The sequence below is a fragment of the Salmo salar genome, chromosome ssa21, assembly GCF_905237065.1.
Source record: "Salmo salar chromosome ssa21, Ssal_v3.1, whole genome shotgun sequence".
Classification (NCBI taxonomy): Eukaryota; Metazoa; Chordata; class Actinopteri; order Salmoniformes; family Salmonidae; genus Salmo; species Salmo salar.
Window position 1 is genome coordinate 4,023,618 of NC_059462.1, and position 18,539 is coordinate 4,042,156.

At 41.5% G+C, this 18,539-nt stretch overlaps 1 protein-coding gene across 3 annotated transcripts in view; it reads right to left on the reverse strand.

The window, feature by feature from the left end:
- Positions 1–18,539, reverse strand: part of nalcn (sodium leak channel, non-selective) — a 357,726-nt gene that overhangs the window by 59,199 nt on the left and 279,988 nt on the right. For all 3 annotated transcript variants that reach the window (XM_014163790.2, XM_014163789.2, XM_014163792.2), the window contains one exon: positions 90–226. In XM_014163790.2, the coding sequence (XP_014019265.1) occupies positions 90–226 (137 nt within the window). The remainder of the gene's footprint in view (positions 1–89; positions 227–18,539) is intronic.

An 18,539-nucleotide genomic window follows, 5' to 3' on the forward strand; every position in this document is an offset into this window, starting at 1 on the left:
TTAAACTATAAAGAATGTGTTGACCTGAACCCAGGTCAGAGAAGTTCTGTCCTTTCTTGTGTCCCCCTGATGTATCCCAGTTAGGGTACCTGATTCTGGGCACAGTGAAATCAGAAGGCAGCTTGGAGATCTTGACCATCTGCGGCCGATTAGGAAACTTCTCAAAGATCCTTAGACGTAGGGGCAGCTTCTCTTTGGTATCTGCGTTCGCCTCACTTTGCTTCAGCTACAGAAAGAGAGAGAATGGAAATAAGATTTAGGGACGGAGAGGGGAAATAAGTAGACTTGGCATAGGGATAGAGAGAAGGAAAGTGGTCTGCAAAGAGGGAGAGAGTAGACTCAGCTATAGAGAGAGACTGACATCTCATTTAGCTCAGGAGAGAGGGATACAGCACACTTCAATTTGTCATTGAGAGACAGAGAAATATACTTCACTCGGAGAGAAGGATGGAGTGAGAGAAGGAAAGAGTGGATTTAGCTGCGGAGAAAAATAGTAGACTCACAGCTACAGAGAGAGACTGACATCTCATTTAGCTCAGGAGAGAGGGATAGTGACTTTGCAGTAAAAGGAGAGAGGGATACAGTAGACTTCAATTTGCCATAGAGAGACAGAGAAATACACTTCACTCGGTGAGAAGGATTTACATGTTCTTATAGCTATTGTTGGTTTAGAGAAATGGTATGGTAGTTTCCACAACAGTTGAGAAATACAATGATCCATGGCTAAGACAAAGGTGAGGGATGGGAACATAAATGTCTGGCTCTAGAGAGTGCTTTTAATTCAGGACTTAATCTGTGTTGGAAAACCAGCCTACTGTGTAAGTGTTACTAAAACGTTTGGTTCTCACAGACAGACCAGTGTTCTAGTAGGCTTTTCCTAACAGCTGGTTCCTGACTTGTCTCCTATAACGACAGGTCCCATATCTGGTCTTAGGTGACAATGCACCATATATCTTCCATTCCCATGTCCCATTCAAGCCTTTTCAGGTAACTGATTTTAGATTATATAAAACAATATCAAATGTATTTCCAATCCCTATATTGTATTTTACACTAAGTCTGTATTTTATACTTCTACAATAATGCATCAACTCACATCATGTTTGGCAACTAGTAAGTGCCATTAATACAATATAGTGAGAATTTACATACTTTCACATGACTTTCATTAACTTGTATTAGCATATTATGGTCAAGATCAACGGTTGAAAAAGGAAAGATAAAATGTAGGTAAAGAATGGATGTATCAAATGGATGGGTGGGACTTCTGGAGACTGATTAAGTTCCCCCAGACACTGATATAAGGGCAATTTTGTATAAGGTTCTGATTGGGGGAGGGTAAACTGATCCTAGATCTGTGGTTTGGGGCAACTTCAAGAGTGGAATTTATCTGTGGTGTCAGGGTGCAGTTGTACAGTTCTGCCTGTAGATGGCAGCCACACTCTTGCAGTCACACACACACACACTCTTGCAGTCACACACACACACACACACACACACACACACACACACACACACACACACACACACACACACACACACACACACACACACACACACACAATACTTCTACAGCTTGGTGGTGTTCAACTTTGATGAAGTGGGTTTTGGAGGGTTTTGGTTTGGGGCTGAGAGCGCACGCACGCACCCACACCCACACACACACACACACACACACACTCCTACAAACCAATCTGTGAAAACCTACTTACGTTTGAAAAAAGAAGAATGAAGGAAGCAATGAAAAGGAAAAAGAAAAACAGATTATATTGGAATGGCTTATGCAAGAAGCCAAACTGAACAAAATATGTATGCACACACAAGCCTGCACAAGGAAGTACAGACCAGCCAAATAAAAAAAACAAATGAATGGGGGAAATTATATCAATAGAATTTAATCTAATTCCATGAGAGAGAAGCTGATAAAAATTCCATGAGTGGTATTCTTCTGTCTGGGAGACTGGAGGTCAAGCAAGTTTGGTTGGACGGTGAATGAGCGCTTATCATTCTGGGCATAAAAACAGCATCCACCACTGTCTCATTTGTGCGTGCGTGTGTGTGTGTGTGTATCTGTTTGTCTCTGCCTGTCTGTCTCTCTCCGTTTGTCTGTCTATCAACAGAAAGAGCCCCAGGTATAAAAATAGATGTAAATGCAATGGAAATCTGTCTATCCACTCCTTCTGCCTGATTTTAACTTGGTACTGTAAAATGTCTGTTTTGTTTTAGCCCTGCGGTTACTGCAGAATTTGTGTTTAACACACTGTGAGAAAAAAAATGTCATGCAATGATAATTATTACACACACACACACACACACACACACACACACACACACACACACACACACACACACACACACACACACACACACACACACACACACACACACAAATATTTAATTCACAATAAGACTACCAGAAGGTAAAGAGAGATAAAGACAGACAGAGGAAGTATTCCGATCCTCACGTTCATTGGTTTGGTGAAACTACCTGGTTTTGCATGGATCTAAGATAGGTTCTCTTAGTCGGATGGAAGCCTATGGGGATGGGAGTATAGAATTACATATTAAAATAAATTAGGATCTCTGTGGCTAGCAGTGTTTGAGCTAAAAGGGAATACCATTGATCCCTTATCAATACCTTGTCAAGAAAACAGGGGTGGCTCCATACCTTCTCACCGTGCTACATACAGCCTGTACTGTTCTGTAGTGCACCTTTTGTAGAGTTTGCTCTAGTGAGGAGTGAAAATGGAATATGTTATTGGCAAAAGGCCAGAACCAATGGCACCAACGACACAGACAATCACACACACAGTTGAGACAATTCATTGGTTGATTGATTGACCTATTACTTGTGTAAATTCTGCCATATGTCACAAATTCAACGTTCCAAGAATGCTAAATTCTGTGACATGAGAACATACACTGCATGACCAAAAGTATGTGCACACCTGCTCATCGGAACATCTCATTCCAAATTCATGGGTATTAATATGGAGTTGGTCCCCCCTTTGCTGCTATAACAGCCTCCACTCTTCTGGGAAGGCTTTCCACTAGATGTTGGAACATTGCTGCGGGGACTTGCTTCCATTCAGCCACAAGAGCATTCGTGAGGTTGGGCACTTATGTTGGGGGATTAGGCCTGGCTTGCAGACGGCGTTCCAATACATCCAAAAGGTGTTCGTTGGGGTTGAGGTCAGGGCTCTGTGCAGACCAGTCAAGTTCTTCCACACCGATCTCGACCAACCATTTCTGTATGGATCTCGTTTTGTGCACGGGGTCATTGTCATGCTGAAACTTGTTGGAAAGGCATCATCTTATGACAATGCCATGTTGAAGTCACTGAGCTCTTCAATAAGGCTATTCTACTGTCAATGTTTCACTATGGAGATTGCATGGCTGTGTGCTCAATTTTATACACCTGTCAGCAACGAGTGTGGCTGAAATAGCCAAATCCACTAATTTGAAGGGATGTCCACATACTTGTGTATATATAGTGTAATTCAACCTCAAAGCACTCAAGGGTTGTTCAACAAACTTCTAAAAGTAGTCGAGTTTACTAAGAGAAACTTACAGAAATGCTGCAGTATTCTGTAACAGTTCAGTAAATTTTTGTGCATACACACAGACACACACACAAGCATGCACACACATACACAAGCGAATGTGCACCAGAACATACACACAGTGTATTGTTTCAAAATGGGGTTAGTTTGGAGCTCCCTGGTCCCGCAGACTTAATCAATGAGCCAAGTTCAGCGGGACGTATAGAACATTTATGGCTCGACACCCCTCTCTGCTCTAGCTTCCCATTACTGATACAGGAACTATTTCTCTAACTTTATTCCTCTCTATATCCCCATCCCTCACTCTCTGCATAATCTCTCTATTCAATTTAAGGGCTTTATTGGCATGGGAAACATTTGTTAACATTGCCAAAGCAAGGGAAATAGTTAATAAACAAAAGGTAAATAAACAAAAATGAACATTACACAAAAGTAATGTTCCCAAAAGTTCCAAAAGAATAAAGTTATTACAAATGTAATATTATGTGCAAATAGTTAAAGTACAAAGGGGAAAATAAATAAACATAAATATGGGTTGTATTTACGATGGTGTTTGTTCTTCACTGATTGCCCTTTTCTTGTGGCAACAGGTCACAAATCTTGCTGCTCTGATGGCACACTGGTATTTCCTCAATAGATATGAAGGTTTATCAAAATTGGGTTTATTTTCAAATCCTCTGTGTAAAATGAGGGAAATATGTGTCTCTAATATGGTCATACATTTGGCAGAAGGTTAGGAAGTGCAGCTCAGTTTCCACCTCATAGCCTGTCTTCTCCATTCTGCCTATGGCGGCCTTTATCAACAGCAAGGTTATGCACACTGAACCTAGTCAAAGCTTTCTTTAAGTTTGGGGCAGTCACAGTGGTCAGGTATTCTACCATTATGTACTCTCTGTTTAGGGCCAAATAGCATTCTAGTTTGCTCAGTTGTTTTGTTAATTATACTGCTCAAAAAAATAAAGGGAACACTTAAACAACACATCCTAGATCTGAATGAAATAAATAATCTTATTAAATACTTTTTTCTTTACATAGGTGAATGTGCTGACAACAAAATCACACAAAAATAATCAATGGAAATCCAATTTATCAACCCATGGAGGTCTGGATTTGGAGTCACACTCAAAATTAAAGTGGAAAACCACACTACAGGCTGATCCAACTTTGATGTAATGTCCTTAAAACAAGTCAAAATGAGGCTCAGTAGTGTGAGGCCTCCACGTGCCTGTATGACCTCCCTACAACGCCTGGGCATGCTCCTGATGAGGTGGCGGATGGTCTCCTGAGGGATCTCCTCCCAGACCTGGACTAAAGCATCCGCCAACTCCTGGACAGTCTGTGGTGCAACGTGGCGTTGGTGGATGGAGTGAGACATGATGTCCCAGATGTGCTCAATTGGATTCCGGTCTGGGGAACGGGCAGGCCAGTCCATAGCATCAATGCCTTCCTCTTGCAGGAACTGCTGACACACTCCAGCCACATGAGGTCTAGCATTGTCTTGCATTAGGAGGAACCCAGGGCAAACCGCACCAACATATGGTCTCACAAGGGGTCTGAGGATCTCATCTAGGTACCTAATGGCAGTCAGGCTACCTCTGGCGAGCACACGGAGGGCTGTGTGGCCCCCCAAAGAAATGCCACCCCAAACCATGACTGACCCACCGCCAAACCGTTCATGCTGGAGGATGTTGCAGGCAGCAGAACGTTCTCCACGGCGTCTCCAGACTCTGTCACGTCTGTCACGTGCTCAGTGTGAACCTGCTTTCATCTGTGAAGAGCACAGGGCGCCAGTGGCGAATTTGCCAATCTTGGTGTTCTCTGGCAAATGCCAAACGTCCTGCACGGTGTTGGGCTGTAAGCACAACCCCCACCTGTGGACGTCAGGCCCTCATACCACCCTCATGGAGTCTGTTTCTGACCGTTTGAGCAGACACATGCACATTTGTGGCCTGCTGGAGGTCATTTTGTAGGGCTCTGGCAGTGCTTCTCCTGCTCCTCCTTGCACAAAGGCGGAGGTAGCGGTCCTGCTGCTGGGTTGTTGCCCTCCTACGGCCTTCTCCACGTCTCCTGACGTACTGGCCTGTCTCCTGGTAGCGCCTCCATGCTCTGGACACTACGCTGACAGACACAACAAACCTTCTTGCCACAGCTCGCATTGATGTGCCATCCTGGATGAGCTGCACTACCTGAGCCACTTGTGTGGGTTGTAGACTCCGTCTCATGCTACCACTAGAGTGAAAGCACCGCCAGCATTCAAAAGTGACCAAAACATCAGCCAGGAAGCATAGGAACTGAGAAGTTGTCTGTGGTCCCCACCTGCAGAACCACTCCTTTATTGGGGGTGTCTTGCTAATTGCCTATAATTTCCACCTGTTGTCTATTCCATTTGCACAACAGCAAGTAAAATGTATTGTCAATCAGTGTTGCTTCCTAAGTGGACAGTTTGATTTCACAGAAGTGTGATTGACTTGGAGTTACATTGTGTTGTTTAACCTGTTGGGGCTAGGGGGCAGCATTTGCACGTCTGGATAAAAAAAATGTACCCGATTTAATCTGGTTACTAATCCTACCCAGTAACTAGAATATGCATATACTTATTATATATGGATAGAAAACACTCTAAAGTTTCTAAAACTGTTTGAATGGTGTCTGTGAGTATAACAGAACTCATTTGGCAGGCAAAACCCTGAGACATTTTCTGACAGGAAGTGGATACCTGATGTGTTGTATTGACTTTAAACCTATCCCATTGAAAAACACAGGGGCTTAGGAATATTTTGGCACTTCCTATTGCTTCCACTAGATGTCACCAGCCTTTACAAAGTGTTTTGAGTCTTCTGGAGGGAGATCTGACCGAACAAGAGCCATGGAACGATGATGTCCCATTAGACACCTGGCGCGCGAGTTCATGTTGGGTACCCTCGTTCCAATACGTTATAAAAGAGTATGCATTCGTCCACCTTGAATATTATTCATGTTCTGGTTAAAAAAGGCCCTAATGATTTATGCTATACAACGTTTGACATGTTTGAACGAACGGAAATATATTTTTTCCCCTCGTTCATGACGAGAAGTCCGGCTGGCTTACATCATGTGCTAACGAGACGGAGATTTTTGGACATAAATGATGAGCTTTTTTGAACAAAACTACATTCGTTATGGACCTGTGATACCTGGAAGTGACATCTGATGAAGAGAATCAAAGGTAATGGATTATTTACATAGTATTTTCGATTTTAGATCTCCCCAACATGACGTCTAGTCTGTATCGCAACGCGTATTTTTCTGGGCGCAGTGCTCAGATTATTGCAAAGTGTGATTTCCCAGTAAGGTTATTTTTAAATCTGGCAAGTTGATTGCGTTCAAGAGATGTAAATCTATAATTCTTTAAATGACAATATAATATTTTACCAATGTTTTCTAATTTTAATTATTTAATTAGTGACGCTGACTTGACTGCCGGTTATTGGAGGGAAACGATTTCCTCAACATCAATGCCATAGTAAAACGCTGTTTTTGGATATAAATATGAACTTGATAGAACTAAAAATGCATGCATTGTCTAACATAATGTCCTAGGAGTGTCATCTGATGGAGATTGTAAAAGGTTAGTGCATCATTTTAGCTGGTTTTATGGTTTTGGTGACCCTGTCTTTGACTTGACAAAACATTACACACAACTCTTGTAAATGTACTGTCCTAACATACTCTAAATTTATGCTTTCGCCGTAAAACCTTTTTGAAATCGTAAAACGTGGTTAGATTAAGGAGATGTTTATCTTTCAAATGGTGTAAAATAGTTGTATTTTTTAAAAATTTGAATTTTGACATTTATTTGGATTCAAATTTGCCGCTCTTGAAATGCACCTGCTGTTGATGGAGTGCACCACGGGTGGCACGCTAGCGTCCCACCTAGCCCCAAGAGGTTAAGTGTTCCCTTTATTTTTTTGAGCAGTGTATTTCCAATGTACCAAGTAATTCTCTTTTTGTTTTCTCATGATTTGGTTTGGTCTAATTGTGTTGCTATCCTGGGGTTCTGTGTGGTCTGTTTGTGAACAGAGCACCAGGACCAGCTTGCTTAGGGGACTCTTCTCCAGGTTCATCTCTCTGTAGGTGATGGCTTTGTTACGGAAGGTTTGGGAATCGCTTCCTTTTAGGTGGTTGTAGAATGTAACGGCTCTTTTCTGGATTTTGATAATTAGCGGGTATCGGCCTAATTCTGCTCTGCATGCATTATTTGATGTTTACGTTGTACACTGAGGATATTTCTTTGCAGAATTCTGTATGCAGTCTCAATTTAATGTTTGTCCCATTTTGTGAATTTTTGGTTGGTGAACGGACCCCAGACATAACAACCATAAAGGGCAATGAGTTCTATAACCGATTAAAGTATTTTTAGCCAGATCCTACTGTAATTGGGTTGTCAAATGTTATGTTCCTTTTGATGGCATAGAAGGACATTCTGCCTTGTCTCTCAGCTTGTTCACAGCTTTGTGGAAGTTACCGGTGGCTCTGATGTTTAAGGCCGAGGTATGTATAGCTTTTTGTGTGCTCTAGAGCAACGGTGTCTAGATGGAATTTCTATTTGTGGTCCTGGCAACTGGAACTTTTTTGGAACACCATCATTTTTGTATTACTGACATTTACTGTCAGGGCCCAGGTCTGACAGAATCTGTGCAGAAGATCTATGTGCTACTGTAGGCCCTCCGTGGTTGGGGACAGAAGCACCAGATCATCAGCAAACAGTAGACATTTGACTTCAGATTCTAGTAGATTGAGGCCGGGTGCTGCAGACTGTTCTAGTGCCCCGGCCAATTTGTTGATATATATGTTGAAGAAGGTGGGGCTTAAGCTGCATCCCTGTCTCACCCCACGGCCCTGCGGAAAGAAATGTGTGCGTTTTTTGCCAATTTTGTGTACATGGATTTTATAATGTTGTATGTTTTCCCCCCAACACCACTTTCCATCAATTTGACTAGCAGACCCTCATGCCAAATTGAGTTGAGAAACTCTGCCTTTGTTTTGGTTTGTTTGTCAATTAGGGTGTACAGGGTGAATACATGGTCTGTCGTACGGTAATCTGGTAAAAAGTCCATTTGTTTTCAGTGAGGAAATGTACGAGTCTGCTGTTAATGACAATGCAGAGGATTTTCCCAAGGTTGACACATATCTCACGGTAGTTATTGGGGTCAAATTTGTCAAAATGTTTGTGGATTGGGAGGGGGGGGGGGGGATCAGTCATTGGTTCAAAATATTGGGGAAGACGCCAGGCCCAAGGATGATGTTAAAGAGTTTACGTATAGCCACTCTCTCTCTCTCGCTCTCTCTCTCTCGCTGTCTCACTCTCATTTCTGACCACCCCCTAAACTATGCCTAACTTTTATAGAGAGAGAGAGGTCCAACATGCAGGCACTTCATTTCACCTCGAGACAACACAATTACAGTTATTATATCATTGAGAGAGTTTTATGAGTTATCCAACTTGAGTACAGTGTTTTCTGTATACAGCGAAATGGACTGACAATATAGGGTCTTTTCTTCTTGGAGGACCACTTACATTACAACTAGCTCTTGGAAACGGACTAAATTAGTGTCAGCCCATAGACCTGGCAATCACTAGTCTAGGAATGGCCTGTAAGTAAGATGGCAAAATGGGGAAAGCAATGTACAGTGTCATACCATCTTGTTCCAAATCCAGATAACATAGATTGTATCGTTGGCTTGGGTATCAATACTGTAATGTATTTTAGTGCTGTCAGAGGTTTGAATCACACATATAGGTAAACAGAGGTTCACATGTACATAGAGGTTTGAGCAAACGGTAAATCACAATCTGCTAATGTAATGGACCTTCTGCTTGATCAATACCTGTGATCGATAACACACAAAATGTCCTGACCGACTACTTTCACGGGCTCAGGTGGAAAGCACAGACACCAGCACAATCCACTACATATCGACTGCTGGCTTTACATGATCTCAACCTATGGAGTAATCCAACATGGGAAAATAAGGGGGGAACCTCACAAGTCCTCAATTGGCAGCTTCATTAAATCGTACCCACAAAACACCAGTCTCAACGTCTCAACGTCAACAGTGAAGAGACGACTCGGGGATGCTGGCCTTCTAGGAAGAGTTACAAAGAAAAAGCCATATCTCAGACTGGCCAATAAAAAGAAAAGATTAAGATGGGCAAAAGAACACAGACACTGGACAGAGGAAGATTAGAAAAAAGTGTTATGGGCAGACAAATCTAAGTTTGAGGTGTTCGGATCACAAAGAAAAACATTTGTGAGACACTGAAAAACTGTAAAGATGCTGGAGGGGTGCTTGATGCCATCTGTCAAGCATGGTGGAGGCAATGTGATGGTCTGGGGATGCATTGGTGGTGGTAAAGTGGGAGATTTGTACAGGGTAGAAGGGATCTTGAAGAAGGAAGGCTATCAGTCCATTTTGAAACGCCATACCATACCCTGTGGACGGCGCTTAATTGGAGCCAATTTCCTCCTATAACAGGACAATGACCCAAAGCACAGCTCCAAACTATGCAATAACTATTTAGGGAAGAAGCAGTCAGCTGGTATTCTGTCTATAATGGAGTGGCCAGCACAGTCACCAGATCTCAACCCTATTGAGCTGTTGTGGGAGCAGCTTGAACGTATGGTACGTAAGAAGTGCCCATGAATCCAATCCAACTTGTGGGAGGTGCTTTAGGAAGCATGGGGTGAAATCTCTACAGATTACCTCAACAAATTGACAACTAGAATGCCAAAGGCAGACGAAAGCAAAGTTTGAAGGACACAATTATTATTACAATTAAAAATCATTAATATATAACCTTGTCTACGTCTTGACTATATTTCCTATTCATTTTGCAACTAATTTCATGTAGGTTTTCATGGAAAACAAGGACATTTCTAAGTGACTCCAAACTTTTGAGCAGTAGTGCATAAATACATTTTAAGTCCACACAACGATAGTAAAACATATGCTTTGTGTGTGTGTACGTGTGTGCGCATCAGGGGGAAAATGACAGCCTCCTGCGCTACTGCAGACATTGTTTGCAGAAAACAGGATCCCCCATTATAATGAATGGGAAAATTACAATTTTCGTGGTCAATCTTGATGTACAGTTGAAGTAAGAAGTTTACATACACCTCAGCCAAATACATTTAAACTCAATTTTTTACAATTCCTGACATATAATCCTCGTAAAAATTCCCTGTCTTAGGTCAGACAGGATCACCACTTTATTTTAAGAATGTGAAATGTCAGAAAATTAGTAGAGAGCATGATTTATTTGAGCTTTTATTTCTTTCATCACAGTCCCACTGGGTCAGAAGTTTACATATACTCAATTAGTATTTGGTAGCATTGCCTTTAAATTGTTTAACTTGGGTCCAAAAAATGTGGGTAGCCTTCCACAAGCTTCCCACAATAAGTTGGGTGAATTTTGGCCCATTCGTCCTGACAGAGCTGGGTTAACTGAGTCAGGTTTGTAGGCCTCCTTGCTCACACACACTTTTTCAGTTCTGCCCACAAATTTTCTATAGGATTGAGGTCAGGGCTTTGTGATGGCCACTGCAATACCTTGACTTTGTTGTCCTTTAGCCATTTTGCAAGTATGCTTGGGTTCATTGTCCATTTGGAAGACCCATTTGCGACCAATCTTTAACTTCCTTACTGATGTCTTGAGATGTTGCTTCAATATATCCACATAATTTTCCAGTCCCTCCTGCAGCAAAGCACCCCCGTGCTTCATGGTTGGGATGGTGTTCTTCGGCTTGCAAGCGTCCCCCTTTTTCCTCCAAACATAACGATGGTCATTATGACCAAACAGTTCTATTTTTGTTTCATCAGACCAGAGGACCTTTCTCCAAAAAGTACGATCTTTGTCCCCATGTGCAGTTGCAAACTGTAGTCTGGTTTTTTTATGATGGTTTTGGAGCAGTGGCTTCTTCCTTGCTGAGCGGCCTTTCAGGTTATGTCGATATAGGACTGGTTTTACTGTGGATATAGATACTTTTGTACCTGTTTCCTCCAGCATCTTCACAAGGTCCTTTGCACTTTTCACACCAAAGTACAAAGTTCATCTCTACACAAAACGCGTCTCCTTCCTGAGCGGTATGATGGCTGAGTGGTCTCATGGTGTGTATACTTGTTTGTACAGATGAATGTGGTACCTTCAGGCGTTTGGAAATTGCTCCCAAGGATGAATCAGACTTGTGGAGGTATACCATTTTTTTTCTGAGGTATTGGCTGATTTCTTTTGATTTTCCCATGATTTCAAGCAAAGAGGCACTGTGTTTGAAGGTAGGCCTTAAATACATCCATGGTTACACCTCCAATTCACTCAAATTATGTCAATTAGCCTATCAGAAGCTTCTAAAGCCATGACATCATTTCCTGTAATTTTCCAAGCTGTTTAAAGGCACAGTCAACTTAGTGTATGTAAACTTCTGAACCACTGGAATTGTGATACACTGAATTATATGTGAAATAATCTGTCTGCAAACAATTATTGGCAAAATTACTTGTGTCACGCACAAAGTAGATGTCCTAACCGACTTAGGACATCAAAACTATAGTTTGTTAGCAAGAAATTTGTGGAGTGGTTGAAAAATGAGTTTCAATGTCTCCAACTTAAGTGTATGTAAACTTCCGACTTCAACTGTATCTACATTGTTTTTCCTAAAGACAATCATGATACCAATAATTGATTCTATTACACCAGATGTACGTCTTTGAACTGATTATTCTTTCAAATAGCAAACAGAAGAAGTTATAGCGATCATTTTTGTTACTAGTGGTAGCCTGCAGTACCCTGGTCAGCCTTCAACTTGAGATACTCAATGAGAGGCAGCAGCACTGAGCTAGCCTGAAAGGTCACTTCCTGGAGTAGCGGAAACTGTGTATGTTATGTATCAATTTGATGCCATCTTAACTAACTTTTTTGGCTTCAAATGTGCTATAGGCATTTCTCTCGCACAGAGGGGTGGTAGGGGTTCAAATTGGAGGTGGACTTTCTGGGAGTTACTGTTTTCATTTTTTGTCTGCTGTAGTAAGCAGCTGCTATACACTACGGGCAGAGATAGAACATGGAGCTAGTTCTAAAAACATTTTCTACAGATGCATTAATTTCTATTAAACCTGTCATCTTGTGTGATTGGTTAGCCTTATAGATAGTAGCCAATGCCATGGCAAGCAAGGTTGGGAATTAAGCTAGCTAGCTAACCTGTAAAAATAGTGACAAGTCTAACCACTTAGCTAGCTAGCAAGCTAAACATTTGGCTAGCTGGCAATGGAAAGCAAGGTTAGGAATTAAGCTAACCTGTTATGCTAGCAATGACACTAATTGTTTAGCTAGCTAGCAAGATAAACATTTGGCTAGCTGGCATCAGAATTCTGGTGTAACGTTAGCCACAGCATGGTGAGGGTGAATTAAATTATTTATTTAACATCTTGCTAGTTATCTAGCTAGTTGTATTTTTCTTTTACTTAACCTTTATTTAACTATTTGTAGCCAAATTACTTTCTACAATTTCTAGCTAGCTAGCTAGCAACATTAGCGAAGCTAGTTGCACAGTCACATTGGCTAGCTAGCAACTTTTACATCATTTATAGATTCTGGAGGCAGCGGAAATTTGACCTACCCCAACAAGGCCAGCCCAACCCGGGTTGACTTTAATGTGCAAGGCTTCAGATATGGCATTTTTTTCTGTTGAATTCTAACAAAGAGGTATGCTACAACAGGACTTGCTATTGTTTTGTGTCATTTCTATTTACAAAATTCAAAAGGCACTCGCACATTTGAGCAATCTTGTTGCAGGTGCATGGCAACAGTTGAAACAGGATGAAGGAAAAAAAGGAAACCGCACACTGTTCTTGATAGTATCACTGATATTTAATAAGCTTACGTATCGGCCTAACGGCCTTCGTCAGAGCTTTTGTGAATTTTCAGAAAACAGCACCTCTATGTAGACCTAGCCCCACCCACATCCGTTCCACGTATGGAAAGGAGTTGGAGGCAAAGGAAAAATAAATAAGTGCTACCAAACATAACAATATGCATTTCACAAATATTACAAAACTGTATAGACAAGACGCACCGAACACGTCCATAAAATCACAACGAGGACATAGAAAGTTTTCATTAATCATTGGGTACATCATACGAAAAAACAAAGTAATCTTAAATAGGAACATATTTTAAATTCACAACATAACATACATAGGCATTTCATCATTAAGTCCTTTCGGAAATAATGTCTGGAGGGTGAAAATCCCAAAACATTCTCTTTTGCTCAGAGTATTATTAATATCACCTCCCCTGTCTGATATCTTGACTTTCTCTATACCACAAAATCTAAAGGTAGAAATGTTATGCTTTCGGTCATTAAAATGTACTGCGACTGGATAATCCCTGTCGTTTCTCCTGATTGAACTTTTATGTTCACTAATTCTCTGTTTGAGAGAGCGGGAGGTTTTACCGACATAGCAGAGCCCACATGGACATTTAATAATGTAAATAACATGGGTGGTGGTGCACGTGATGATATCGTTAATTTGAAACCGTTTTCCTGTGTGTGGGTGGCAGAAATATTCACACTTCATCATATTGTTGCACTGTGCGCATCCTCTACATTTATAGCTACCATTTGGTAGAGGGCGTAAAAGAGCCTGGCTGATTTTCTTTCGTGGCTGGCAGTTGGCATGAACCAATTTATCGCGTAAATTGCGACCTCTCTTATACACAATGAGTGGTGGATTCTTAAATTCAGCCGGCAAAGCTGGGTCCGATGATAAAATATGCCAATGTTTCTTAACCACACCTCCCACTTTTTGCGAATTCAAAGTATATGTGGTTGTGAACATAACGGAGTGTTCTTTTGCTTTAGCTGGTCTTTTTTGTAACAATTCATCTCGTGTTTTTCCCAATGCCAAATGAAGAGCTTCATCCACACATTGTGGCGAATAGCCTCTTCTTAGAAACCTAGTGCGCATCTCCGCTGCTTTTTCTAGATAATCATCATTGGAGTAGCATATACGGCGCAGTCTGAAAAACTGGCTTCTAGGAAGTCCTCTTTTTAATGGCTCAGGATGGAAGCTGTCCCCCTGTAATAGAGTATTTCTGTCTGTTTCTTTTCGATACAGAGTTGTAAACAGGGTTCCATTTGATTTCTCAATCCACATATCGAGGTAATGAACGCGTTGAGTGTCACTTTCAATAGTAAATTTGAGATTGGGATCCATGTCATTGAGTAGTGCCATAAAATCTGACAGCTCTTGTTCAGTTCCTTCCCATATGCAAAAAGTGTCGTCAATATATCGATACCACTTCAGGATTTTATTCAAAAATGGATTTTCGTTTTTGTTAATGACAAAACGTTCTTCAAATAGACCCACATAAAGGTTAGCATAGCTCGGAGCGAATGTGGAGCCCATCGACGTTCCATTCGTTTGGAGGTAGTATTCATCATCAAACCTAAAATAGTTATACTTCAAAGCATATTCTGCCAGCTCTAAAATAAAGTTTGTTGGTGGATATTCATTAGTATCTCTGTCTCCCAAATAGTGAGCTAGTGCTGCCAGCCCACCCCCCCCCGCATGGGGAATGCTGGTATATAGACTCTCGACATCTAATGTGACCAGAATACAGTCTTCTTTCAAACCCGTTATTGGTGAGATCTTGTTAATGAAGTCTATAGTGTCTTTTACATATGATGGCAATGCTTGCACATGAGTTTTAATAAAAGCGTCTACAAAGTTCGACAATGGCTCTAGCATTGAGCCTATTCCTGCAACCACTGGTTTTAGGTTTGTGTAATTTCGGTAAAATGTAAAGGCATGGACGTATGGCACATTTGCAGCAAAGATATTCATATTCAGGTTTTGAGATAAGGTGGTTTAATAGGGCTTGCTCCAAACTAGAGCCTATATCCCTTTGGAACACCTGTGTGGGATCAACACTTCGTTTTCTATAGAAACGTTCATTACTGAGTTGTCTCTGAATTTCTTCTTTATATTTTTCATAGTCTAAAACAACCACAGCACCCCCCTTGTCTGCAGGTTTAATAACCAACGATGAATCTTTCATTAATTCATTAAGTGCCTGTTCTTCTGTTCTAGTGAGATTTTTCTGAATGTGGTTTGTTTGTCTCGTATACACTAACATGGCTTCTTGTTCGACTAACCTACAATAGGTATTAATCGAAGAGTTGTTAACTATGGGACAGAATTTGCTTTTGGGCTTAAAATGTGTGCCAGTTCGTTGATGTGTTTCTTGGCCCGAAACAGTGTTTTGTGAAAACACATGCTTAAGTTTAATCTTACAGAAGAATTTGAACAGATCTACTTTCGTATCAAATGGTTTATCTGTACATGTAGGTACAACAGAGAGACCCTTAGATAAGACTGAGACTTGAGCGTCAGTAAGGTCTTTTGTGGAGAGGTTAATTACCGCGTCCTGCTGTAGCTCCGTGTCCACGGCCTGTAATCCTGGTCTCCTCTTCGACCGCTTGCCTTTCTAGCCTCTCCGGGCTAGAAAAACCGGCTGTGTGCCATGGTAGCTGGAGTCACTGTCTGTAGGGAATTCGCTCTCGGTGGATGCCTCTGTGTCCACATTTCCATGTCCTCCTGCTGCTGCGTATCTGCGTCCCTCAATCAGTGGTGCGTCCCTACGTCGGCCTCTCCGTGCTCCTGTCCTTGGGCCTTCCCATGCATATACCTGGTTAAGCTGGTAATCCTCTGTGTCACGCTGATATTTCTTGATCTTTGTTGCTTGTAGAGAGTCTCTGTATTTCCCAATGGACTGGTTGATCGCGTCGTCTATGGCTGTAAAATTAAGGCCTAGAATCTCCTTCATAACAACCTCATGTTCGCTAATCTTAACTTCAACTTCTTTTGCTTCCTTCGACACATGCTCAACGATTAATAACATTAAATCCTTTTTTTCCTTCATCCTGTCATTTCTATTTAGAAAAAAACATACGTCTTAGACCGGATATAGGTTTATTCCAGATTATGACAAAAATGGATGTCCCTCCCCGGAAACGAGAGAAAGGTGATCTATCCAGGCCTTTCCCATTCCAGCCAATTTCAGGCTTGGCTGAGCTGTGCATTACAGATTTCTGGAGGTCTCGCACGCACACATACACACACAGAACACTGGAAATTCAGTGGTGAAACTAAGCACAAAAAGTAGAGCCAAAACAGAGAGAGAGAGAGAAAAAAAAAAACTACTGAGTAAAATCTAATCACAAATGTTAGTGTTAAACCAATCAGAGATATCCACTGTTTAAAACATACCTCTCATTGGATATTTCCCGGCTGATTCTGTAAAGTATTAAGCTTAAGAGACAGTGAACTTTAAAACCAACAAGGGAACACAGCTCTGTCTGTGTGCTTTATATCTTGCTTTATATCTTGATCAGATGACAAGCCTATATCAACCAAGCTGGGAGGAGATCCTCTCTGAATCCATGTGATTAATGAGATAGGAACTCCCTTTGATCTCTCTGAAAGATAGTTCCATAGGAAAAGAGCAGTATTTCTTCTGTGTGTGTGTGTGTGTGTGTGTGTGCATTTTTTTAATCAAACAATTTACAGTGCCTTCAGAAAGTATTTATACCCCTTGACTTTAATTGAAAATGGATAAAATATTTGTAAAAAATCTCACCCATCTACACAATACCCCATTACGACAAAGCAAAAACATGTTCTTAGAAATGTTTGCACATTTACTGAAAATTAAATACAGAAACATTGACAGTATTCACACCCTTGAGTCAATACTTTGTACACCTTTGGCAGCGACTACAGCTGTGAGTCTTTCTGGATAAGTCTCTAAGAGCTTCCACACCTGGATTGTGTAACATTTGCCAATTATTATTTTAAAAAGTGTTTAAACTATGTCAAATTGGTTGTGATCATTGCTAGACCACCATTTTCAGGTCTTGCCATAGATTTTGAAGATGATTTAAGTCAAAACTGTAACTCGGCCACTCAAGAACATTCACTTCTTCTTGGTAAGCAACTCCAGTGAGAGTTGGCCTAATGTTTAGGTTATTGTCGTTCTGAAAGGTTCATTCATCTCAGAGTATCTGATGGAAAGCAGACTGAACCAGGTTTTCCTCTAGGATTTTGCCTGCGCTTAGCTCCATTCCATTTATTTTTGATCCTGAAAAACTCCCCTGTCCTTAATTTAACGATTACAAGCATACCCATGACACGCTATGCTGGAAATTATGGAGAGTGCTACTCCGTAACATATTGCATTTGATTTGCCCCAAACATAACTCTTTGCCTTTTTGCAAACAGGATGTAACGCCCTGGCCATAGAGAGGGGTTTTTGTTCTTTATTTTGGTTAGGCCAGGGTGTTACATTGGGTGGGCGTTCTATGTTCCTTTTTCTATGTTTTTGTATTTCTTTGTTTTGGGCCATGTGTGGCTCCCAATCAGGCACAGCTGAAGCTCGTTGTTGCTGATTGGGAGTCACACATAAGGAGCATGTTTTTCCTTTGGGTTTTGTGGGTAATTGTTTCTGTTAGTGTTTGCACCTGACAGGACTGTTTGGCTGTCAGTTTTCTTGTTTTGTTTGTATAGTGTTCTTTCTGTGATTAAATATTCAATGATGAACACTAACTCCGCTGCACCTTGGTCTACTCTCTCTCACGACAGCCCTTACAGAATTACCCACCAAAGAAGGACCAAGCAGCGTGCCCAGGAGGAGCAAGGATCCTGGGCCAGGGAGAGAAAGGACTGGACATGGGAGGACATCCTGGATGGCAAGGGATCCTACACTTGGGAAGAGATCCTGGTCGGAAGGGATCGCCTCCCATGGGAACAGGTAGAGGCACTCAGAAGAGCGGAGGCAGCAGGAAAGAAGGACCAACGGCGACGGTATGAGGGAACACGGCTGGCAAGGAAGCCCGAGAGGCAGCCCCAAAATATTTTTTTTTGGGGGGACACACGGGG